Here is a 26772-nt window from a genome sequence, read left to right on the forward strand (position 1 = left end):
TTTCTCTGTTTTTGTATTGTTTATTTAAGCAATGATGCAGTCGAAAACCGCTTGGAAAACAAACACTGAGCAGAAGAATCGAACCAGAAAACATGTCAAACAAGAATATTTTAACATTACATCAACATTTCTAGATGTGAATAATAAAGAAACTTTACACAACTTGAAACATGGAAAGAAAATAAAGTGACAGCAGAAAAATTGGGGTTATGTAATGTTTTTCCTGTGAAATGGGGTCAACATCTGTTACAGTTTGTTATTTTTATTGCTTGTTTTTTACCGGAAAGCACAGTTTGTTTTTTCTTCTTTTTCTTTTTTTGTAAACCAGTGTGGTATTTACTGCTAAAAAAAGCTAACCTTACAGCACCAGTGAAACACTCTGGTTTTAAATCGGACTAAAAGTAAAGGGTAACAGCATTTTTTTTACTGCAATTTTTTACTGGAATTAAAAAAAAAAGTAATTTCAAGTTGAATCCAAGCTTATGCGAAACACACAAGGTAGATGCATTGAGTGATATTTTCATTTGCAGAGAGATGTTGGGCTCATTTTAGGTGTACATTGACAGTGCATCCTGCCTCTTTGAATAACTGCATAAACAAACTGTGACACAAACTCAGTAACTACAGCTGGGAAGAATTACGACAGCACATCCTGAGACAAAATAAATCCTAAAAATATACTCTCAAATAACATCAAAATTCACAGTTCCCTGAAATAATCAATCTATCAGCCTATCAATGATTTGAATTACTCAATTCAAATCATTGAATAATCCATTACAGTTACAGTTTCCTCCTATTCAGAATACAGATTCCTTTGGGAAGTACCAGTAAAACTCCAGGTTCTGCTCGTCTGCGGACATGTGCGTATGTCTGAGTCTTCCGCAGGTTGCTCAGTGAGTGGCCCCCGGCAGCAGCTCGGCCTCGGACGCAAACAGCTCCTTGTAGAGCGGGGGGAACAGAGAGTGAGCAGTGAGCGGGTATCGTTGGCTGAACCAGCGCAGCTTCTCCATGTGCAGGCTGCACAGCGAACGCAACACTGCCATCCTCTGGTAGAGCTGCCGAGAGGACATGGACAGTGAGACGAGCGATAGCAGTGAGGACAGTGTGAGAGAATATTTATACGTGAGGAAACACGTACCTTATGCAACAGACTATCGTGGTTGTCTCGGTGAAGAATGTGAGTGAGTCCCACCTCCACACTTCTGTGTACTCGTTGGACTCTCACTCTGTCCTCTAGAGAGGGACGGTCTGCAGAAATTTAAAACAATTGTAAAATTTGCCTGATTGATAGAAAGCATGCAAGTGTAAAGTATTTATGTTCTTTGACAAACCACAAACTTTACTGTATGTGAACGTGAAGTAGTGCCTAATTGCGACCTCAAATGAAAATGCTGCAATGTTATAATTAGAAATTTTAAAAGTGTTGCATGCCTTGTGCTAAACTCTTCCAACTATTTTTTTTAAGGAACCATCTTTTACTGTAACAAGTGTGTCTTTTGCACATCTAGAGACAAAAATTGTTTCCAGTTCTTCTTTCCAGAATAGCTTAAGGTTAAGCAGATTGAATGGAAAGCATTAACAGTAACGAGACATGCATCAAAATTTAGATTCTTTTTTTTTACATGAAATATTCAGGAACTGTTCTGGATGGATGATTTTTTTTTGTTTTGTTTGTTTGTTTTTTGTTTGTTTTTTGTTGCTTTGAACCATAGTTGAGAAAAAGGGGCAGATATTATAAGATTATTTTCTTCTTTCTGCTACCTTTCATTTCATTTTTTTAAATTATTTTATTTTTTTCTTTGTATTAAAATTTTTTTTATTTGTATTGAATGAAATGAATAAAGAGAATAATAAAAAATAAATAAGGGGTATAAAAGGAGGACAACAATCCTAAACATACAAAGTAGATTCATGTCCTGTGCTGGTCCAGTCAAAGTCCAGACCTAAACTAAAAAACTCTGGTAAAATCTAAGAACACAGAAGCTTTACATCCATTCCCACTGAGCTCGAGCATTTTTTGCAAAGAATGGCCAAAAACGTTAGCCTCCAGCGACTTCACAATTGTGCTCCACTTTTTGCTGGTCACATGAAATTCTGATGAAATATACATTGAGGTTTGTGGTTGTGGTGTGACAAGATGTGAAAAAGCTGAAGGGGTGTGAATATTTTTGCAAGGTACTATAAACGAGAAAAGTGTCTGTCTGTGAGGAGTCATTTAGTGACAGGAAGACTAATTTTGTGTGAATAAATAAATCAAACAGCAAATCAAGTTTGCATTTTCCAGATGCAAACCTATTTTTCAGCTTTATCTGGGTTTGAAATAGCACTATGATGTGTTTGTAGTTGATCTTTATGGTCTAAAAAAGGTTTAAAACTCCTGGGGAAGAATAAACTTCTGAACTTCAACATGTCAATACTGAACGACGTCTTGCTTTTTAAAAAATTTTTAGACTTACCAGCGTTAATTAGGACCAGAGCACTGAAGAGGGCGAGCTGCTGCTCTGTGAGTTTCAGAGCACACATACCATGAGCGAAGTCGAACACCGCTGCGATTAAATCACCGCACGCTTCAGGGAAAAGAAATGACCAATAAGTCCCCATAAATTTTCCATCAGCTTCATCACAAAGGGATTATGAGTCAGACTCTTACCCAGAGACTTGAAGACTTCAGTTCCAGCAAATTTTCCATCAAAGAAAACAGTGTTGTTTTCTGTGTTGAAGAAGCGGCACATTCGGACCAGAACCACCTCCATGGAGCCTGGAAGGGGAGATATAAGAAAGACGGAGAATTAACCCTGTTTTCTGCAGGGATTCAAGTTTCATTGGGATAAACTGAGATTGCTGAAGTGTTACCAGTTTTGAGTAGTGCGATCTGGTCGTTCTGGCTGAGCATCCGGAAACCTGGGATGTGTTTTGCAAACTCCACCACATACTGAACAGCATCAGTCAGTCGGACGGCACAGTGCTGCCACATCTCATCCACTGTCTGGAAAACGCAGTTAGGATTGTTTGTTATCACAGATTTGATCTGCAACATAATAAATGAGCTGCAAACTTCTGTAATCCCACATAAGCTTATTCTATTTCCACTAAGATGGCCTTGCAAAATTTATTGACACTCCTTGAATCTTCTTCACCCTTCCTCACATAACCACAAACCTCAACAGAGGTTCCTCGGATTTTTGGGATTGGATTTTTCTCCAAATTAATAAAATTAAAAATACATGACAAAAATAAACTTAAAAATAAAAATCTTAGGTGTGGCATAAATGTATATGTTTTGCCGCCCATTGCCACCATCTTCCACATGTTTTGTGTGTTATGGATTAACGACATGATAAAGTGTCTGAGTAGCAGAATTGCAAATTTGACTAGATGTGGATTTCTTCATGTTACTCATCCATAGAGGTCAGAGTTGTAGAGTGCAGGACTATAAGTTGTTCTGCCAACAGATACGCTCACCTGAGCTGTGGATCTCTGCAGCTCCCCCAGAGTTACCGTGGGTACATGGACAGCCATGTATCGATATACAAGCTTTGAACATCTGGGTGAAATGTTCAAAGTTTGGAGTATTCCTTTGTAACATTAGCGCTGCTTAGACTTCTCCACAGTTTGACCCCTGACCTGTCTGCTATGATCCTTGGACTTCATGTTGGTGTTTGTTCATAACGTTCTCTAACAAACTTTTGAACTTCACAGAACAGATGAATTTATATTAAGATTAAATGATACACAATAGGAGTCCTTTTACTGTTTATGTGTTTTCTGAAGGCAGGTGTTAAAGCTGGATTTTATTTATGGGTATCGGAGTAAATTGGGCTAATCATATGTTTCATATTTCTGTTAGTATAAAAATGTAAAATTGTGTATCTTTATCTGCCTGCTTCTGAGTCTTGCACTACTTTGTCACACTCAGCTGAAATTTGTGGTTGCAGCAGCACAAAATAGAAAAACAATCAAAGGGTAGGAATATTTTTTAAAGACACTATAAATACTTCTGCTGCTACAATTTTAATGACCTAATTTACTCCCACCAACATCACCCCATCCTTATATTTCAAAAACGCGAGCAATCAGAGAGCAAGAAGGAGGGGAAAAACAATGAAAAACGTTTTCTCTGTTTTCTGTTTGATTCATCAAACAAAGGCGACCTGAAGCCACGAGAAGCTACGTGTTTTGATATGAGACTGTCGGAATCACACAAGAGGAAGCCTGAGAAATAAAAGACACAAGTAGAATACGATCATTTTAGTTTGGCAATACCTTGCTCTGGTAGACTTGGATCTCCTCTCTGCTGAACACTTTCCATCTGAGAGCCTGCAGCTCCTCCAGTCTGTACTGGCTGGTTTCTCTGTGGGAACGCACAACGCTGGCACACAGCTCATCTGAAGAAGAGAGAGAAAACGGCTGTATGTTACAAATATGATCACGGGTTAAAGGCATACGGTGCCTCGCACCAACTGCTTCAACACATGCGTCCGGGTTTAATGCAACACAACAAAGTGCATAACTGTAAAATGAAAGTGAAAGGATAAGTGTGGCGTGAATTTGCATCAAGTCCGTTTGAGTCTTTTTCCACTTTTTCACTTGTTTGTTAGAGAACATTAGCAACAAACAGCATTATAAAGATCAAAGAACATGGCAGGCAGGTTGAGAAATTGCAAGCAGGGTTATAAAACATTATCTCAGTGTTCCCACGTTTGAAAATTAAGAGTATGGCACAAAGGCAAACCTAGCTAGAGATAGAAGTTCACTTAAACTGACAGGCAGGGCAAGAAGAGCATTAATCAGAGAGATCATAAGTGGAAGAGCTGCAGAGGTTCACAACTCAGGTAGGAGAATTGGTTGACTGGAAAACTGTTGGTCACTCACTCCACAAGTCTGGTCTTTATGAGAGAGTGGCAAGAAGAAAGCCACTGTTGAAAAATAGTTTTTAGAAATTTTAATGTCACCCCAAGCCAAGTAGAGACACGGCAAATATGTGAAAGAAAGGTTTCATTCAGGTGGGACCATATTGAGTTTTCCTGAAAAAATGCTGAACACAACTTCCTCACTGTCAAACACAGAGATGGCAGAATCATGCTGTGGGTAAAAGGTTCCTCAGGAAGATGGATGTTCCAGGCTGTGAAACACTTATGACTGGACGAGAATGACAATAACGCTTTCTATCCAGGCTGGCTGAGCTATAGCTATTTTGCAAAGAAGAATAGAAGAAAAAGTCAAGTGGAAAACTGGTAAAGATTTACATGCAAAGACTTGGTTCTACAAAGTATTAAGCACAAGGAACCCACCGTGCTGACTGCTCACCTATGTTTCGCAGAGAGTGAGGATAGTGGTTGTAGAGGTCATCGAGAGGACTGTAGGAATGAAGAGTCATGAGATCCTGATGTTGCTGTCTGGAGTCAAATCCTGACAAAAATGAAGAAAATAGCAATAGTAATGAACAACAAGAGTAAGACGAAGAAAACTGATTTTAATGAGAGCTCCCACTGCAGTTTTTCACCTCTGATATCATGGTGTCCACCGCTGTCCCCCCGCCCCTGGAATCTGGATGTAGGGGAGACACCGGAGCCCCGGTACCCCTGCGAGTCGCTCGGGGAGTAAACCAGATAGGGGTGGACCTCTGCGCCGTAGGCGTCACCGACGTAGGGGTACGGTGTGGCGATGGGCTGAAGGAGCTGTGGGGAGTGGTCCTGGCGGTTTTTGGGTGGGTAGGACAGCTCCACCTGCGTGTCGTCTTGAAGCTGCTGCTGTTGCTGCTGCTGCCTGTGTCGCTCCACTTCAGCAATAAGAGAGTCCCTCTGACGTTTGGACATGCGGCCAAACTTCACAGCTGCAAAGAACACATGTTGGTAAACAAGCAATCAGGGAACTTCTGCAAGTGAAGGGGAAAGTCGACACCTCCGGTTCTGCCTCACCATCTCTGCTCATGCCCTGAGCCAAGCACTTCTGCAAGCGGCAGTGCTGGCAGCGGTTCCGGCTGGCCCGGTCGATCTGACAGTTACTCTGCCTGGAGCAGGAGTAGGATACGGTGGGAAGCTGGCTGCGCCGGAAAAAGCCCTGAGTGTTCGGGTGACGGTGCAAGACACAGGCGTGAATTTTAAATCAGAAACACTGATACATGAGTTAGATTCTTATTGGATATTTCATTATTTCAGTAGAAAATTATCAATTTTATAATAACAGAGAAGAAAAAGTCAGCGACAGCTCAGACAAAGGTACCCTGTGAAATAACACAATTTTCAAAGCATTTCATTTATCAAAATCCTGTGGGGTCCTCAAAACATTCTTTAAGCAAATGTGAGATGAACCTTTGTGGATTTTTTGAGTGGTTTCAATCTTTGAACTCTCCATTGGATGCAGAGTTTGAGGAAAACTTACTGAGGAGGTCACCTGTAGTGACCTCCTGGTTGCTCATTCGCTCTTGGAGCCATTTTGGTGGGCCGGCTATTCATGCAAAGGTTCATCAATGTGTCATATTTCCTCCGTTTGTGGAAAGTGGCTCTCACTGTGGGAGGGTTGCAAATGACTACATAATTCTCTCCAGATTAATAGACTCTGTTTCTCATCTGTTCTTGAATTTCTTTAGACTGCATGATGTTTTCTTCTTTTTTTTGAGATCTTTAGTCTACTTCATATTGTCAGTCAGGTTTTATTATAAAATTTCCTGATTCTACAGGTCAGGCAGAAACCAATCCTGTGTGTATGTGGTGAAATACAAACAACACTTATGATATAACAAGGTGGGCTAATTTAATATAACAGAGCCAAGCTGGTTTGAATAGTTTCATTCCTTAATAAATAGAATCATGAGCTGAAAACCACATTTTGACTTTGTTATTTAAACTTTTGTGATGACCGGAAGCACATAAGTGTGACAAAAAGAAGCAAAACTGAATAAATCTTCAGTGAAATATATCATCACAGCTCTAGATTCAGAAACATTCAAGAAACCAATAACCCATACACCTGGACAGACTGCTTTTCTTTGGTATGAAAGTGTTTTTGTGGTCACCAGGCTCCTAGTTTATAACGTATTTGATGAGCTCACTTGTGAAATGACTTGCCAGACAATAAGCATAAGAACAAAACAACAAACTAAGTCTGATCTGTGAAAGACTTCTACCTGTGAAGTTTAAAGGATCGGCACAACTTGTTGGGATTTACCCATCTTGGCCTTCTGGCTGCACGGTTCTCAAATGTGACATCACTTCAGCTCATCTCACCATCTCAGTTGACTCTCAAAGTCAATGTACAGTCAGACTGAAAACTGTTATAACAATTTAAACAACATCAAGGAACGATACTGTAATAACTGAGCTTCAGAGATGAAGAAGGCTGGGTTAGGGTGAGTTGCACTGTAAAAACTCAACATGGTTAATTATTATCTTTTGCAGTATTTATGCTACAAAGGCAACATTGACCATGCTATTTTGTCAACTACTGATGAGAAACTACTGGGAGTATACACTTAGCTGAACACTATTTTGTACTGGATATAGTGAGGAAACAGGCTTTTCTGAAGGAGGCATGGGCTGGTATGATCACATTATGATCATTTTCTGATGCTACTGTCTCATATAAAAGCTTATGCAAATAGAAATATATAATCAATAATAACACATGCTTATTGTGTGAAATATTGTACTACATGTCTAACAAGCTGGTTATTAAAAAAATGCTATTTCCTCTAGGAGCTAGCCTGCAGTCTGATGCTTTGCAGAAATGTTGCCTGTAACTTGTAAAACAAAGTTACCATAAGACAGGACTTCATTTAAATTTTTATTTCAAAATTTCTTAATTTTCTTGACTGAAATGTTTGAAACTGAAACTTTTGCTACTTAACATAACATTTAGGTCTTTTTAGTGCAAAACATTGACCAAGTTGAGGTTTTTTTATCATATATGTTTTACCAAAATGCTGAGTTTGGAGTTGAAATTCGTCAGTGTGGTAAATGGTTATTTCACAGCTTTTTTCAATAAGTTAATATTAGCTCTATTTTAAAATTGTTTACACTTATAAAATACATTAAATACAGATTTTTGAAATTTCAGGTTTCATCTTTCATATCCTCTATTTCTGCTAGTAAATAGCAGTGAAAATTCTTTGTTCACGAACCGAAAGACCCTGCGTCTCAGTCCAGCTACCTGCTTAAAACTTGTGAAAATGAAGGCACATAAAAATATTGAAATATATGTTAACGGATGATTACAAGTTGTAAATTATTTTAATAATAAAAACACAACACAAATAGACAACAGGAACAAAAATACAAGCTGCTGGATTATACAATTTGTTTATAGGAATTTTCTATGTTGCATCAGAACTTTGTGCAATTTGTGCTCTAGATCTTATGTATGAACAATTTGCTGCACTTATTTTTCCTCCAACACTTAAAACTCAGATCCAGTGGGGGTTAAGAGGTGAAAAAGTCCACAAGACAGTTTGTGGTTAACACCTTTCTTTTGTCTGTTGTTTCTCACCTTGCAGCCTTCACATGTGATGACTCCATAATGAACTCCAGAAGACTTATCGCCACAAATCTTGCATGGGATAACTTCAATCTGGGCTGAAAAGAGGCAAAAATGAAAAACAAAAATTGAATTAACAGTTTTCTAGATTTAGCACTAAACTCTTTTGTATCACAACTTCAGACATGCAGATGGATGGAAGGAAAATTCACCAAAAAAACTGAATCTGACAGTTCTGATTAATCACACTGATGTTCCAATTAAAACTAAAGATTTCCAAGCCATCTATGAAGTTTCTGAAATAAAGTAACTTGAAAAAGTCTTGACAGAGGCCAGGACAGATATAACCTGAGGTCTGGAAGATTTGACAGTCAGCAGATTTATCGGCGAGTGCGTCAGCATTAGTTGTAAAAGAAGCAAACAAGAAACCTTTTCAAGCTGCAACAGTTTCTGCCCCACAATTGTTTGGCCAAACAGTCATAAGATTTCTTAATGCAAATTTGAAAAAGCATTAAAGCCTTTTAACATTAACAGTGACTTGAAATGTAGAAAGACTCAAAGTGCCAAATGCCTCAAAACCATTGATAGATAATTTGCAAAGATCGACTTAATCAACTCAGCAGAAAAATGGAGCAGACTCCTGAGGCACAAGCTCATCATCAGGAAGACGTCAGGCAGATCAGGCTGCCGTTTCCTCAGGGTGCAGAAACAAGCATTCGTCACCAGATTAATGCAAATAATGTCGGGGATTTGCTCTTGTTTGAAAGTTGATGTGCACCACGACATTTTTAAAACTACCATGCGACGGTTGGAACATTGTTTATATGGTTTTTCATCATTTTGTGGCGTGAGAATCAGCATGGTTTTGTTATTGTTAGTGATAATAAAGCTGAGATGAAGAATGCTATCTGTAAAACGTGCAAATAATTTTAACAAAAATACTAAATTTGAGCTTGAGTAGCATTTTGAAAATGTCTAAGCTTTCTTTAAATAGCTGGGAATGAATTTAAACCATTAGAATTAGACAAACTGTGAAGCTGTGTTTTAATAAAAGCAGCGGTGGATGATGTAATGTGATATTTTGAATTATTAGAAATTATTGACGATCGGTCGAAGTAGAGAGTTCTTGTTCAGAATGACGAGTTTCCCTTTCACTTAGCAAACCACTCTGAATGTTGCAACAGTGCATCGTATCCGAGTGTTATTGTCATTGCCTACATTTCAAATTAAAATTAGCATTTAAAGTTGATAAAATAGAGTGGGAATGAGTGCACATCAAATCACAAATCCATATTTATTCTATATTCATTACGCTTCACAGAAGTTGCTCAAATTGCACGACTGATTAAATCTGGTTAGAAGTATTATTTGGGCAAAATATTTTTGTTAAATGTTTATAGCAGAAAGTAATAAAACCCTAACTGGGATTTTTAATGTACAAAACATTCACAATATGACATTTTCTGCCACATTGCCCAGGCCTAATCAATGACTATCTCAGATATAAAAACAAAATCACTTAAAAAACTTGTTTATGTATTTCTAGACAGGAAACCCCTTCAGTCCCTTTGAAATAATTGCACAATTTTACCTAAGGAAGATGATAGAAAGGTGAACTCAGCAGTGGGAACATTTCTCTAATGCTGTACTTCCCCTCTAACATCAAACAGCAGTTGTGCGACCATGGCAAACCAAAGGTTTTTTCCTCTCCAGCGCCTTCTGACTTAGTACAAATGAACAAAATAACATCAAATGCAATAAGAGGGGTGTCGTCTAAGGACGTGGAATATTTGCAAATGGAGAAAGGTGGCGAATGTGAAGGTGTCAACCTCAAAGTCCTTTTAAGTGGTTGCCTGACTTCTCTTTCATTCTGACTGTCCCTCTTTCATGTCATTTCTTAACTTTGTGATTCTTCTCTGTCTCGCTCATAAAGGACAACTGCCAGTAATGCAGTCTTTCATTCATCACTGCCAGTAATGTCCGTCCCCCACTCGCCTCCCCCTGTGCCCCTGATCTCTGTAAACTCTCACACCCCTCAGTCTTTTGCTCAGTGCTGGTTTTTGTCACAAAAGAGTATATGAAACCAGTAGAAAAGCTGAAAAAGCCGTCTAGAAAATGTGTGTTTTCTGCGCGTTTCCTCACAGAACAGCCTCAGCGCGTTCAGTCTGTGTTACTGTACCAAATCTGGAAGCGTGCAAAGGCCATAACACGCCGCAATCTTTTCATCTAGTCGTGTCATCTCCTGTCTTCCTTCCACACATGCTCCGAAGGTGTGACTGTCCCCGGCGAGACGAGCTCTCACGCCTGCATGTGGATGTTGCCTTTATTCACAAAGTATTTGTGTTTCCGCGCAGAACTGTGTCAGATTTTGTTTTGTCGCAAGTGTGTGTTAGTGTGTCAGTGTGTGCCCTCTTTCTCTGGTGCCACAGGGAGCACCCGAAGGCTTCAGAGGATGAGATTAAATAGTAATTGAACGCATAAAGCAGAAGTTCGTACAGTGAGGAAGGCAATAAAAGCCTGACTGATAAGAAGGTATTTCACAGAGTTAGCCATGACTCTTTGACCTCAAGATGTAGGAGCTCAGATCCATTGTGGATTGTGTAGTTTTGCAAACAAGAGCCGTGAGTTGAGCTAAGTTTCTCTGAGAGCTGCTGCAGGATATGTGGAGAGAGCATCAGTGGTCTCTGTCTTTTTCTGCTATTTCAGTTCTGATTGTCAACCTCAAACAACAGGAAATCCACTGTGACCCACAATCTTTCACAGCTCACGCACTCAATCACACACACAGAAAACACACAATAATCAAACAACACCATGTTTCCATGCAATCGCAGCTCTGGTGGTTCTCAAGCTGCAATAGATGCAAGCAAAAAAATTATACAAAATCATGACATCAGCAGCAGAAAGACGACACTTTCAGGCATTTTGGGACTCATCTTCTTATCTCCAGCCACAGCTCAATCCAATCAAACCCAACATCTCCAGATGCACGCAGGTTTGTCAGAGGTTGCGAGATAAAATTACTTTGCAGCTTAACCGCTTTCATTTGTGTAATTTTTGTTAACCATAGAAAGAGAGATTGTGTCTGGAGGGAGCGCAGCGCAGGGTTTGCAAATATTGTGATATTTCCTCAAAAAACTGGGATTGTAGGAAAAATCTAATAAAAACAACAACAAAAAAAATCTGTTATTTCTACTTTTAGTAGTGCAACATGGCAAAGTCAACTGGGAAAGCTACAGTGCCATGCAAAACTACTCAAAACCTTTTCTTTTTTTGCATTATGTCAGTTTAAAACCCCAGAATTCAATGGTTTCTCTTGGGATTTTACGTGATAGACCATCAACAAGTGGAAGAATTACAACATATGGTTTTCAAAATGTTTTGTTACAACAACAAGCATTATGTGATGTGTAGGGTTTAACTGGATCCTCATCTGAATGAAACACTGTCTTCTGGTAAAAACTTTCTCCCACCTGAGTTGTGGGTCAGCAGTTTCTCCAAGGTGACCTTTGGTCTCTTGGCTGCTGCTCTGATTAATGTTTCCTTAGCCGGTCTGTCAGAGACATGGATGTCCTTATCTCTACAGGTTTGCATTCTCTTCAATCTCTTCTCGTTCATTGGCAAGACATTATTATACTCTTTGTAAGATATTCGGTTGAGTTGGATTTTACAACGCATCCTTTCCCTTTACTGTTAACAATTATTTCTGATTTAGTGCATAAAATTCTAAAAATGCATTGCAGTTTGTAGTTGTAAAGAGAACAAATAAAAAATGTGTAAGAATCCCTTTGTGTGGCACTGTGGAAGTCAACAAAAAGAAAAGAAGACGTCTTCTGTAAATGTCTTTTTTTTTGAGGCCACATTTTGACAGATATGGGCTGAAAACGTCCAAATGTTAACATATTTATCTGGGCTAAATAAAAGCAAAGACCGAGTAACATGTTATTTAAACATCTTGCTTGATTTCTCTTAGTTTGAATAATTAACATATGACATGTTGCACCACTCAATCAACAGAAACCAACTAATTTTTATTTAAGCCGTTATTGCTACAGTCAAGACTGAAAACTTACATTTTTCTGCTCATTTATCGTAATAAATCCAAAGAATGTAGCTTTCATCATTTGTTAAACACCTGAACAATAAGCATGGTCCCAGATGATTTTTATTTTAAATGAATAAAAACATTTGACAAAAAAAAATCTGCCTTGATGAATAAAGATAATGATATCAGAAATGTTTCTTTGTTTTATTTCTTTTCTGTTTGTTTCATTTAAATGTTGGATTAAAACAAACTTTACACAAATTGCATGTGTGATGGTACTTAAAAATAAAGTCTTAATCATTCAGATTAAATTCCCAACAAGTGCATTCTGTATATAAGTATAGTTTTATTGTAAAATCTGTAAATAAATGTGATGCATGAAAGAGTTTCCACTAAGTTTTCCATTTACATCGATTAACCAGCTCTCTGTCTTCATGTTTGTTAACAGCACAGATCGGTTCTGCTTTCCAGCATTTCCGCTCTGTTTTGCTGACGCTGAACTGGCTCTGCACACAGAAAGCTGCTGTTACAACATGCGTTAGCTTTAGCAAAACACCCACTCGACTCATTTACGAGTTTAAGTGTGCACCTGTGAGGTGGTACATTAGCGAAGAGTCTTGAGCTGAGTGGATTTTCAGTGATGGAAATGTTCTGATTTGTCAGTGAACAAAGAAGATGGGCAATTAATGTTAAGACGTGTCTTTCGATAAATGTTTAGCTATCTCAATAATTAATCTGCTTCATCTTAGAAAAGCAGAGGTGCTGCAGAAAATAATGCAACGTTAATAAAAACTTAAAACATGACTTAGGACTGCAAATGCAAACACTAGAAAGAGTTTCTTCTTATTTCAAAGGAGGTCAGGAACAATTTTTTGTCGTCATTGTTTCTTGTGTTTTCATTCTCACACTTTTTATGAGTTTAGTAAGGTCACAGTGCATTATGAAATGGTTAGTGTGCCTGTGATTTCACAAAATCTAAGACATTTAATCCTACATTTTAAAAGTTTTGCAACCAAATAAAGTTATAAAGTTCAAGCTGTGACAATCTACTAAATAAACTGACAAAGAGGAGAAAAATCTGATTTAAAAAAACATGGAACATTTCTGATGTGATGCAGAAATATGATCCCATTTCTGCATCTCATTAAAACTTTACTTGGCTTCATGTTCATTTGACCGAGATGCAGCCTGTGCAGCTAAATGTGTGTCAGGCTGCACTCTGTAATATCCTCCTATGTGATAGAAAATGGGCCAAAGATGAGGAGTCTCGATTTAAAAAAAAAAAACAACAACAAACAAACAAATCACAACCACTAAATCATGAATGGGTAAAAGTAGATTCAGGTTGGTCTAGTCAGCTAAAAGTATGGAAAACATTTTAAACAAAAAATATTTAAATTTAAAAAAGTCAAATACTCAGGAAATCTAACGGAAAGATTTTATTTGTGAGAGCTTTTAACCCTAAGATAGTTTTATTGAACTCTTCCCATCACAGTTGTGTAAAATTGATTTAAGGCTACTTTATTTATTTTTACATATGAGAGGACAAACAACACTTTACTGATTACGCACAACCCCAAAGTCAATCCGCCTAAAACCAACCTGTCAGCAATCTGCTCTTTGCACTGTAAAAAAAAAACAAAAAAACCCCTCAGCTTTCCTCTTACGGAAGCTAACAAATGCAAGCAAGGCAGCAACCAAAGTTTGTATGTACACAAAACACACACGCAAACACGAACACACACACAAACACAAACACACACACAAAAACAGAGTTTATCCAGAGCAAAAAGACAATCAGAAAATCAGAGTCTATTTACATTTTACCCAGAAACAGATAATGTAGTTTAGAATCACTTCATCTCTTTATTTGTAACATGGATTAAATACTTTTCTGAATTTGTTTTCTTTATTTAAGTCATTGGAATAATCAAGAAATATATGCAGTTAAGCCTTACAGGTAAACTTGGGTTGAAGAGCAAAACGTTTCCTAATGTACGAACGATATTCAGATTAGAAAAAATTGTTTGACCATTTTTAACCAAGAAATTAAATAAGTAAGATAGCATGTAGAAAGTGAATAATTTTCTGAATATGCATTTGAAAATATATTAATTTCCGAGGGTTTTTTTAAATGTGAAATACGTTACCAAAATAACTTGTTTTAAAATGCACAGGAAATTAATTATATCGTAATAAATAGAGAAATAATAATTAGTTATTTTACTTCATTGAAACTTTAAATAGCGACCCTAAAGCAAAACTAATTTTGTTTTTAATAAAAAAGGGCCAAACATTTTTTATAAAAATGAAAATAAAGATTTTTGCCAGTACAGTAATATCATAAGTGAGTTATTTAAAAGCACTCTGCATGACCTTAGGATGACGGCTGATTTATTGCAAAGTACATCTTGTTTAAATATATTTAAATGTATGATCAGTTAGATTTTTGTTTTTGAAACAAGTGTGATTGTAAATGATCACTAACTCATTCATCAGAGAGCTGCTTTGTGACAATAAACAACAAAGACGGAAAACTACCCACGGCATCCTTTTTGAGGGACGGGGGACTTATTAAAGCCAATCTGAGCACCATTTGACATCCTTTAGGACTTTGAAGTGCCTTCTGATTTCAGAGGTGTTAGACAAAAGTCATGTTTTGACGGTAGCAGTGGGTATGAATCAGCTCAACTGCTGTATTTCATTTACCATATTTTGGGGAGAATGTGTCACCTGCGATTGTGAAGTCGGCTTTGATCTGAAGAAAAACCGCTTCTGGTGCTTTTGGAAGAGCTGTGTGCAAGTTTTCTGCAGCGGGAGGAACAAGGAAATCCTTTTTCTGATAAAAAAAAACTCTAAGATCTGCACAAGAATCCCACAAAATGCACTAACTGAGCTGTGTGTGGGTGTGTAGGGGTGTGTGTGTGTAAATTCAGGGAGCAAACAGGTTTACCTGCTGCGGCTAAGAGGCAGAAATATTTAGTAATATCTCCATCAGTTGGAGGGTGCTCTATGGTTTCGCAGTATCCACAGTGCAGCTGCAGGAGAGAGATAGGCTGCATCTAGGCGCCATCTAAGAAGCAGCTGCGAAGGTGTGTGTGCTTGTAGGTGTGTGTGTGTGTGTGTGTGTGTGTGTGTGCGTGTGTCTGCAGGCTGCAACAGCAAAACCATTTAAGCAGCTTTGCACGGGAAAACTTGTTGCTTCTCAGTTTTTCACCTTTCTGTTCCTACAACACCAGAAAACGACATTCTTCTTGTTCAATCATAATTTTTGACTGCGGGTCAGGTCTTCCGCGTCTGCATGGAGTTAGTCCATTTAAACTGATGCGCTGCGGTCAAGTTGCATCCTGTTTTCCGCTGATTTGTATTCAGTGGAAGCGAATGCAAAAAATAGGCTTGCAACATCTCATTTCGGCCTGCTCCACTTTATGCTTTCATGAATAATTCAGTTCAGTCAGTGGAATGCTACAACTAAATATGTAAACGACTCGGAACAAGGGCAGACACGCGGCATTACAGGCAGTCTTTCGTGTGTTTCTCGCCGCACTTTGAATTGTCGCTCTCTGAATTGAACGAAATGTCATACGTGAGCTGTATAGTACCTGTGGGCAGAAATAACCGTGGCAATGATTCAAATCTTAAAGCCATCAAAGGGTGCAAACTCTGAATCATGTTACCAAAGCATAAAAGTGAAACACATCAATCGGCGTGAATGTCGCCAACAGTCAACCAATGCAGAACTCTGGAGAGAACAAATAAGTTTCAAAACACCAGGCTTCATAGAGAGCAGTTATGAGATTAAAAATGCAATCTGTAGAGGATCCAAAGCAGAGTGGCCAAACATTTCTCAAGTGAACCTCAGAGTTGTAGCAGAGTAAGTTTTGAAGAATAACTGCGTTATAAAAGAGAGAGACTGAACAAAACGCTTAATCAAGCTGCGTGAGGGAGCTGTTTGAAGCGACAGGTGTCTGCATGAGAGGAAACTTATTTCAAGTATTTCATGAAGGCTAGAAAAGAAACGCTGCTGCTTGAAACCAAAAGCACTCGAAGCATCATGAAGCATCGACTTTAATTGATTTACCCGATAAAATATCTTTGATTGCACTGCCCACACACTCACACACAGATACGGACCGGAGAAGTTCATCCCTACCTCGCATCATCCTCACTCCTCCACTCGTCTCAGACGTTTGTCCCACTTTCACAAACTCTTCTTTCCTCTCACTTTGTTTGCCTAGCGTCTATCACCTCTTTTCTTTTGTCTTTGGTGAACAATATCTTTTAATCTGCCTTCTTTCTTTTTTTTTTTTCCTGTTCGTCCTTCAGAGAGCTGGGTCAGGTACTCACTGCAGCTTCAGCACACATATTCAGACTTTTGAGTGACAGTCACCGCCTCACCTTCCTTCTCTGTGTGTGAGAGAGAGAGACATAAGACAAAGAAAAGGGGGGGACTGTCCCCTGTCTTGACTTTTTTTTCTCAAGGTACTTTTTTTCCTTATGCCTTTGTTGTTATCCTGCACCCCCTCACTCTATAACACACATGAGAAGAAGAAATGCCTCATAATGTCTGGTGCCTCTCAGGCTGTCCATGTGAATAAAACTGTACTCAATTAGCAGGAGTCCCTGGACGATGCAGCTGAAACATGCTGGTTGTAGAAACGACAAGTTTTATTTTATTCCTACCGTGCAAACGATGTTAAAAACTTTTACTTTCCTGTTAGCTTGTGGAGTTGTACAAATATTTATGCAACATATAAATATGTTGCATTTTATATGTTGCATATAAAATGCAACATATATACCTTTTTACTTTGGAGTAAAAAGGTGTTTTCTTTTTACTCTAAAGCTTTCAGCTTAGCTTGCAGATCTGCAGGTAAGTTTCTCCGTTAATTTACGGGCGAAATGTGTTTTAAAAACTGGAGAGCTACAATAACCTGGTTGTTTGATGCATCACTTTAATCCACACAAACATCATTTGCTGTGCATCCGATTAGCTTAACATATTCTTGTTTACACCTCTCAGCTGAAACAAAAGGGAGATTTTCAAAAAAGGTATTAGTCAAGGGTGTGTGGAACGAGTTGGAAGCATTATTTACAAACTAAAAATGCTGATTAAGTAAAGAAAGGCAAGTTGTGTTTTTTATGAGATATGCTGTGCCTGAAAGGAAGGGTTGTTTGGAAGTTCGCTTCCAGAGAAAACACCCGGGTTCGGCTAAAACTTCTTCAAAGTCTTCATTCTTTTGATCACAGCTCCAAAAGGATCGTTTGGCACAAACAACAAGACTGGATATCACCAAAGGAACCCCGTGGTTGCGGCAGTATCATGCTTGGTGTTTCTTCTCTTCAGACAGACCTGGTTGGTATCAGTATGGATTAGTGCCAGTCAGTATTAAGCCAAGCTCAAGATGAAGATGGATTTAATTTGTTAGCATCAGCAGGATGAGTCAAAAGCTGCATAAAGAACACTCTAGTTTAAGGTTAGCAGAGATCAGTTTTTGTACATTTTCCACCTCTAATGGTTTTTTTCTCATCACAAAAATTAGACAGATTAACATGGCTGTGTGTAAAACTTTGGAAAAGGCAAACAAGAGGGCCCTGCTGAAGATAGTGAGGGGCATGCGTGTAATATCTATTTAATGATTCATCACATATTTTCAAAGGAAGCTAATCATTTTTATATTTAAACTATCATTAAAATGCCTCAGGGGTAAGTTTTAACACTTAAAACTAAAAAAAAGTCTGAATTTCTAAACTATATTAACAGTGTTTGGGTAAATATGCAAATAGGCAATACACCCCTGCTTTCTCAGTACATTTCTTTGTCTCCCCACACTGATATTTCTCCTTCTGAAGCAGCCGAATGATGAATAAAAAGGACACCAAAGCTTTAACAGCTCTGGGTTTAATTTTCATTCACATTTCTAGTGAATTTATCACCGTTCAGCCTCAGCTTGTTTATCAGCACACCACTTAATACAAAAGCTGTGTTACGCAGAGCATCCCACACTTGATAACACGGCCAGGTGTGCTAAAGTTGTGGCAGAAAGTGTTAAACCAAACGAGTTAAAAAAAGACAAGATGCTATCGCTCTCATCTGCATTCAGATGCCAAAGTAGCTGGAGTTTGTGTGTGTCGGTGTACATGTGTGTGTGCCTGTACATGGGAGAAAGGAGGGGGGGTTGCACAGGTGCAATACACACAACCCTCACTGGGTTTGCTAATAGCTCAACCCCAGCGACACCAATATGGGTGTGTGTGCGTGTGTTTGCTGTACAGGTGCAAAGTTGCATGTTCACAAACTATGAAGTTAACCGCAGTGCATGCACAAATATCTAGCACAAACACGAGCAATGTCATTACCATATGCAGACACACACACACATCATGTGAGGCTAACGCACAGAGACGGTTTGAACACAGACGACTTACTCAAATGAGTCTTCTTGGACACGGCGCCTCCTGGGGAAAACAGTAAATATTATTTAGCCCAAAATAAAGAAATTAAAAGAAAACAACAATATGGATTGCTCATTGTCTCAGTTGAACATTACCGCAAATTGTCAACATTTATAAATAATATCAAACGTAAAAAAAAAAAATTAAACAACATTGTAAGAACACCGCTGACATGCTGATACATCTGTAAGAGATTTAATCACAAAACATATCATGACCATCAAACTCAGACTATGCCTTTGCCAACACAAACATCAAAACGCTTAACATTTTCACTAAATACAATTTAGACAAAACACAAGAACAGTACTTGCATTATCTTAGCAAAACAAAAAAGAGGCTTGCTTATCTCTCTATATATCTTGAGAAAAGGAGCTTTGTTTGCTAAAGATCAGGAGATAACCATTGCATGCCAAGAAAGAGCCGCTCTTATCATGGCAGAAGCTGATGATCTACAACAGCAACGTGTTAATGAATAATTTATAATCTTATTGATTTATTTCCTGATTACCACATTAACTCTTTACCTGAAAAAACGACGACTTTGCTGTCTCAAAATATTTAAACTGTTATTACAGCTCAGTAGAGGCAGTAGTCACAAAACGTGTTATGACAATTATACAGCTAGCAAGTATTGGCGAAATGATTTGTTTCAAGAAAAGGGCGTAGCCAAAGGACTATTACAAAATGTCACTAAATTAGTCATATTGAGTAAAAGGACATAATAAACAATTATTATAAAATTAGGTATAACTAAATTGAGATAACTAAATTATTATCCCAAATTAAATATCTTGAGATCGAGACAAAATGTAAAATGTCATCAAGACGCAGTGAGCTCTTATTTCAAGATGTGATTAATTACTCATATTTCCATTTCATCTCATATTCTGTACTTTTCACATTTTAGTGCACTGAGACAGTTGTTGTAAAACGATAAGACAATGATGAGCTTTAGTCATAAAATTATGAAATATTTGCCACAAGCTGAGTTATCCTAGAATTTGAGTTATCACAAATTCCGTCATTTCTGGACAATTGCACTATTAAACTCATTTCCCAAAAAGAGTTGTCACAGCTGCAGTTTATTTAAAATGATATATTTAAATTGTAATCACGAGATAATAACACAGATAAACAACAAACTCTTTGACACCAATAACGTACCTTGCGATAATAATTATGGAGACAACGACACAATTAAAGTTATCAAGACCAAATCAGTTGCCATCCGGAGAAAATGGTACAAATTAATCACTACCTTGCCATAACATCGTGATAATCTACTTCTAATGTTTCACCTACTTACAGTACACTGATACTGTCTTTCACTACATGAATAATCTAAATGCTTCTGCCACCGAAACCTTCACTGCAGCATGACTAACTGTGATGAGGTGGCTGACAACGTCCTGATGTGCCAACTGCAGAGACGTCTGAATTCAGAATCACAAAATCCTCTATCCTGAGCAAACATGCAATTAAACACGGCAGCCCGTCTCCTGAACATTTAGGACGTCCTAACAATTAAATAACTCAGACGTGTGACAGAAAGCAATTCAGTTACTCATATTAAGCTGAAATTAAATCCTCTTCCTATTGGGTAGTTTGGATGAAAGATCTTTTATCTTTTTGGTGCAGAAACTGGACAGATAAGAATCCTGGGTAAAAGTGGTTAAATTAGCAGATTCCTATTTACGCTGGTGTCTGTTTGTGTGACACTTCAGTGCATTTACACAGCAGAGATAAAGGCAGAGGAAGGTGGGTGTCTGTGAAGCAACTGGTCCTCCTTTTTCGTCTGCCTGTTTGACCGCAGTTGTGAGAGTCTGTGTTGCAGTAGGTGTGAGAGAGGGTCGGTTCTGAACCAAAGAGTTTATTTCTGTAGTCGTACACATCAGTGTGTGTGTGTGTGTTAGTCGGAGAAAGAGAGAGAGAGAAAGAGGCAGAGAAGGAGAGAGAGAGAGATGTTTTAAGGCATAGCAGATAAGTATCAATGGAAGGCGCAGAGTTTGCCGGCCTTTGTCTGGCGCCACTTCAGGTCCTCTGTGGTTTCCTCTGTTTTCTTGCCCTCATCAAATCAGTTTTGCTTCATAAGCAGAAAGTATGGAATGAAAGCAGAGCAGTGCACGCACGGAAAATTTAAAAAACACGTCAACACGAGCTAGGCAGGTGCTTTAAAGGGATTGTTTAGCAAAAGGTTTTGTTTTTCGACTTTTAGTGACGCATTTTTCTTAAATTTTGGTCAGTGTTCATTCGATCGTTTAGCAATACAACTTAGCATTTACTTGGACGATTAACCAATTAAAGAAATGCACCAAACAGCAAAAATTAGGATTACTGCTTTTCTTTTTGTGCCTCAAACATAAATATTTCTTTTGAAAAATAAAAACTAGATGTATTTCTGTAAAATTAGGTGGAAACACGTTCAGCTACATCCAGATTTCAGGGTGGCCATTAAGCCTCCACAGAGGAGGCGGCTGCTGGCGAAACCCATCAGTCAAAATTTCACTGGCTTGTCTGCGCGCTGACATCGAGGCTCGCTACTGAATTCACAGTTGCTGCATTACATAACAGTACTGGAGACCACTGAGCCTGAAGAGGAGGACAACAAGTTTGCCTGAATAAAAACTTTATTTTTTTACAATAAAAACATTTGTTTTTATGCATATGATTTCATTGTTGATTAAAAGAAAAAAAAAATCATATTATAGGAAAATATCAAATAAAAAAATGCAACAAAAAAGTGGCACTAATTGTAACTATATAAAAGCCTGATGAGGATAACTTAGTTGATGATGAGGATTAATCTGGACTGTTGACCAACAAAGGGCATTAACTCCATGCCCTTAGAGCTAATAAGCCTTTCCAGGTTCAGCCAGGCAGCTCAGAGGCGATGAACTTAAAAAATAATAATTGTTGAAAATGTATTAAATATTTTAGGCTGGCAACATGCATCATGATGAGACTGAATTCTAGTAAAAATCTTGTTTTCTTAATTACATTTTTTTTTTTTTAAGTTCTAATTTAAGACTAATAATAGAGTTTACTCTCTTGTGAATTAGATGACAGTCATTAAGACATTGTAGCTTAATTTCTTGAATAGCTGAGAAGAGTATAACTATTAAACTGCAACATTTAAGCAGGGTAGCAACCGGATGCAGCAGCAACAGAAACCAATGTCAGATTCACAAACGGCTGCAGAACTGATGAAGCGGATTGAATCCACAGCGGCTGAGCAGTGACGACACAAAGAATTAATTTCTGAAAAGAGAAGAGGGTTTTTCTTTGTGTGAGCAACACCAAAAATGCTTAAGAAATATGAGAAGACACCCACAACAGCCACAAAACCCAACAAACTCATCACCCCAAGAACAGCCGGCTCAGCAGTGTGAAACCGAACAAGAGCAGCACAAACACGGCGACTCTCCGCTTCACCCTGAATAAACCGGTTTCCAGGACCTGATCAGTAAGCTGATGCTGTTTTACTCCAAGTCCTTAAGCCCCTTAACATCCAGTTTTAACATTTTGTTTCCTTCTAAGTAGCTCTGATCTTGTTAAAACTGTCTTTTTCCACTTCTACTTAACACTGTGTGTGTTGCATAATAGCGTGTCAGCTTCAGCTCTGCCTCCAGCTGCTCTAAAATTCGATCATATTTGGTCTTGTGTCATCTACAAGCAAATCCTGAGTTGAATTGCTTGGTGCTTCAAAGGTCATATCCAGAGCAGAAAGCATAACATGCTGTTATATTAGACTAATTTGATTAGTTCTTAAATAATGACCATAGCAAAATGAAAAACATGATTTAAGACTTTTTTTGTAACTATTTAAGCAAATTATTATTTAGTCCTTACAGTCATTTATTTGAAGTATTTTTGGCACAAATTGCAATCTTATGTCTTCTTTAGTATTTTTACAAACGTGTAACATCTGTCTTTGGGTGTTTTTCCCATTTGTCTTTGCAGATCTTCTCAAGGTCAATCAGGGCAGATGGGCTTCATCAGTAAACAGCTTCTTTTTTGGGGGGAGATATTAAACTAGATTTAACTCTGATTTGGACATCATAGAACATCCACAGACCTCTAGATAATTGGTGTCAAACCCATTTTTATTTCGGGCCATATCAAAAATCTGAATGTTCATAAAGGTCTAGTTGTGCCAGAATTTATTGAGAAAACCAATTAAACTGTTAAAATATCAATAAGTAGCTGTTCCTCCAGGGTTTTGTGATTGCTTAAGGGTTTTTTGCAATCAAAATTGTAGATTTTGTAGTGCCAATTAAACATTTTCCTAAAATTCTGTTAGGAATTTTTACAATATTTGAGCTAATGTATGATATTAAATGTGACTTTTTATTTTCTCATTGTATCAATTACGGACTATAAAATCAAGTAAGGCTGAGGCAGCAGTTACTCAAACCCAATGTTTTTGACCAATTTTGCAAAAATTTGAAAAAAAATCAGGAAGAAAATGTGGAGATTTGTAGATTTTGTTGGAATTTTGCAGATTTGTGAAAAACTGGAAGGACTTATTGATGTAATTTGGAGTCTAGAGGGCCAGATTAAAAGCTGTGGCAGGCCAGATTTGGCCCCCGGGCCTTGAGTTTGACACCTGTGTTGTAGGTGAATCATTGCCAGTCTGAGATCCAATGTGTCATGCAGGAGGTTTTCTTGAAGAATATGGATACATTTCACTGCTGTCATCTCACGCCAGTATGCCAAGGAGTTACTCAGTTTCTGCCACAGAAAAATATTCCGACAGTATGATGCTGCCATCACTATGTTTCACAAAACAGATGCTGTCAGCCAAGCTGACTTGAGGACTGGAGCTAAGACCATTTATTTTGGCCTCATTATAAATAATGAGGCCAAAATAAATGGCCAATATATAAAAAAGTAAATAAGTAAATCTTCTCCAGTTTGAATAATCTTTAAATTGCTTTTTGGCAAAGTTTTAGTCTTTTAGTGGGGGTGGACCCGGGGTCCGTTGTTCCCATTCACCTCCCTGAACTCTTACTGCTCAGCCTCTCTCTGCCTCAATCTGTTTATTCATAACATTCAATTCAGATCGTTTCTTCATCAGTGTTCTTCCTTAGATTTTGACTTTAAAGCAATTACATCCCAGAGGTCTGCAAACATTTCCTCTGCCTCCATTGTTTATGTTCTGCTCTGACATGAATGCCAGTTATGAAACCTTCCATACACAAGCGTAATCCTTTCTAAATCAAGTTGAGTCAGCAGAATTTGTCACAGGTGGGCTTTCATACAACTTGCCATGGTGGGGCAGTTGTTAGCAAACTACAAAAATGTTTTTCCCTCAAACTCTGACCAGGATCATGTGCATGTGTTCTCCCTCCTATAGTCCAAAATTAAGCATGTAGGGTTAATGTCTACATTTGCCATTATAGTGTGTATGTGTGCTAGTGGTTGTTTGTATTTTATTGAATAAATTGAAAAGACAAAAAGCTTCCATTAATCCATAAATGAAAAAACAAATGTCTGGAAATAACAGAGTTAAGGTCTATGTCATCTAAAAAGCATCACTGTGTATGCCTTAATTATTCACTTAATTAATTAATTGGAATTAATTAATTAATTACAGCATATTTAATGTTTTGAGATTTGACTGTAAGACTAAATGCTGAACTCAGACTTTATTGCAGCTTTACTGAAGTGTCATCATCCTACATGTTCTGATAAAGCAGCATATTCCTGATGTTCTCCAACAAATACAGATGGAAAGTCTCTTCTTCTGAATTGTACACTTTGAACTTATGCATTATTATTCCTATAAAGTCCTTCAGAAACTGCCCCCCTGCATTGTGCGAACAATGAGCAGTGGGTTTCTGCAGCAGAAGGACGAGCGGTCTTATCTTGCCATGGTAGCTAATAGTTTGATTATAGCAAGTGGCTGCTCAGAATAGAAAGGCATTGACAACAAGCAGAAGCAAAAATAAGGGTTAATCCCAGTGGATTATGCTGTCTTAGTGTCATTCTTACCCACTCAGAGCACCTTGCTGCTGCCCAGTGAATGGGATAAAGAGGGTTACTGGGGTAAAGAATAGTGAGAGATGGGAGTGACGGAAAGGTGAGATAAAGAGTGTGTAGAAGAGGTCATATAGTACGGCATGTTGAGAAATACGATCATGGATTTATTTGATTAAGCAAACTGCTTGTAATGTCAGGAATGTAAGGATTCATTTATTTATGAATTAGTTGCAGTATCGGTGCTTGCAACAAAAACTACAAAAATTTTTCTTTCATATAAAAAAATGCCTGTTGTGGAAACAATGTGCTCTCTGTGGCTACACTGCTATTTCGAAGGGGCAGCCACTTTCATTGTGCGAAATTAATTAGTTAATTAAAATACCAAATAAAAATGTATCTGTAACAGCTGTTTAAAAGGTATCATTTCAGAGCCAAAACCCTAAAATCTTCATTTTGTTTTAACTCACTTTAACTCTGTGAACATATATTTTTAAGTTCTGAAGGTTTTTATATTTATACAAGTGGCTCCCAATAAGACAATCAGTCAGTTTTCATTTCAATTCAGAGAGGTTTATTAAACTGGCAATAAAATAGTTTTTATTACCAGAAAGGAAACATAAAATGTTCAAATAATGGATGTGAATCAAAAATTCACACTGAACCCAAGGAAATTGGATTTATTCCCTCTCTTCTCTTCCTCTAGACTTTAAAACCTTTATCTGCATCTATAGAAAATTTACTTTTATTTGAGCAGAGGACTTTTGGACCACAGAGCACTAGTCCAGTCCTTTTCCTTCTTGGATCCATTTCTGGCATTATTTCAGGAAGGGCTTAACAGACGCACCTTAACTTAACTATCCCACTTCGTCCTTCCACTCAACTTTCTGTTAGCATGCATGGACGCTTATGTGTCTGTCTGCTGGACGACTTTCAGGTTAGCAGCTGTGATTCTGTCGGTCTGTATATATCAATTTCTGAAAACACTTTTCATTAGTAGTGTATATTTTCTTGAGAAAATTCATTTTGAATTTTTAAAAATGAACAAAAATAAACTCTCGAAATAAAGAGCTCACTGTAGTGAATGTATAATAACATACATTTTGCTGTTTGAGTGAAATTATGAAATAAACTACTATTATGATAATATAATAATTTTCTGATTTGAGCCTTTGTGCAGATGCTAAGTACACTTTCTCTTGGGGCCAACAGGGGGCCCCATGTTTGCGTATGCCTCGGGTCGGCCCTGATGCTGGATAAGATCTGGCTTACCTTTTTTCCTGGGGGTGTCTGCAGGTAGAAAGTCTGACTCCTCATATTCCATGCCGCTCCTGTCACAGCGCTGGATGGGCCTACGCGCTCTTTCACTCACCTCTCACCCACACAGCCACAAGCAAGCCAGAAGTCAGCGAACCTCTCTTGAGCTCCACTTACTTTCCTCTATTTGAGCTGAAAATTAAGATGACAGAAGACATGCTACCTGTTGGCTGCTCTAGCGCCCGGGCCGGCGCAGGCATTTGAAAACGTGCACTGCCATCTCTCCTCTTTCCGGCCTCACAGGTCCAAAAACTCAACCATCATTCTTCTTCCACTTTAGTTTTTCTTTCTAGCAGCGCGTTTCCTCCTCCTCCTTCTCCTCCTCCTCCTCCTCTTTCTTCTCCTGTGTGTGGCTGTTGTGAAATAATTGCTCTCACCCCCGTGGCAGCAGCAGCGGCAGTGCGGAGAGTGCAGCTGGACCAGGCCGGGCCGTGGCTTCTCAAGCCCCGCTGCTCTCACCCCCAGCCCCCTCCAGCGCGCCCTGGCCGTCCCAGGCC

General features: G+C 38.3%; 1 protein-coding gene across 2 annotated transcripts; it reads right to left on the reverse strand.

Annotated features, from left to right (window-relative positions):
• rorc (RAR-related orphan receptor C) lies at positions 1-26772 on the reverse strand. Of its 2 annotated transcripts, XM_032558134.1 has the most exons (13): positions 26439-26772; positions 26231-26332; positions 18950-18979; positions 8488-8573; positions 5922-6063; positions 5507-5836; positions 5311-5412; positions 4267-4388; positions 2857-2989; positions 2654-2761; positions 2460-2570; positions 1142-1251; positions 1-1058 (listed from the first exon to the last, which is right to left on the reverse strand). In XM_032558134.1, the coding sequence occupies exons 1-13, from the start codon at positions 26473-26475 to the stop codon at positions 894-896; spliced, it is 1578 nt and encodes a 525-aa protein (XP_032414025.1). In that variant the 5' UTR covers positions 26476-26772; the 3' UTR covers positions 1-893. The 2 variants fall into 2 exon arrangements, with proteins under 2 accessions (XP_032414025.1, XP_032414026.1); XM_032558135.1 differs by lacking the exons at positions 18950-18979; positions 26231-26332; positions 26439-26772 and adding an exon at positions 16674-16929.

The sequence above is a fragment of the Xiphophorus hellerii genome, chromosome 3 (assembly GCF_003331165.1).
Source record: "Xiphophorus hellerii strain 12219 chromosome 3, Xiphophorus_hellerii-4.1, whole genome shotgun sequence".
NCBI lineage: Eukaryota > Metazoa > Chordata > Actinopteri > Cyprinodontiformes > Poeciliidae > Xiphophorus > Xiphophorus hellerii.

Excerpts from the sequence above, each read along its gene's own strand:
- rorc (XM_032558134.1), bottom strand. The coding sequence starts at position 26,475 with ATGCCTGCGCCGGCCCGGGCGCTAGAGCAGCCAACAG. Across the intron at positions 18,980-26,230 it reads AGACACCCCCAGGAAAAAAG|GAGGCGCCGTGTCCAAGAAG; the intron begins GTAAGCCAGATC and ends TGTTTTCCCCAG. Across the intron at positions 6,064-8,487 it reads TCACATGTGAAGGCTGCAAG|GGCTTTTTCCGGCGCAGCCA; the intron begins GTGAGAAACAAC and ends CCGAACACTCAG.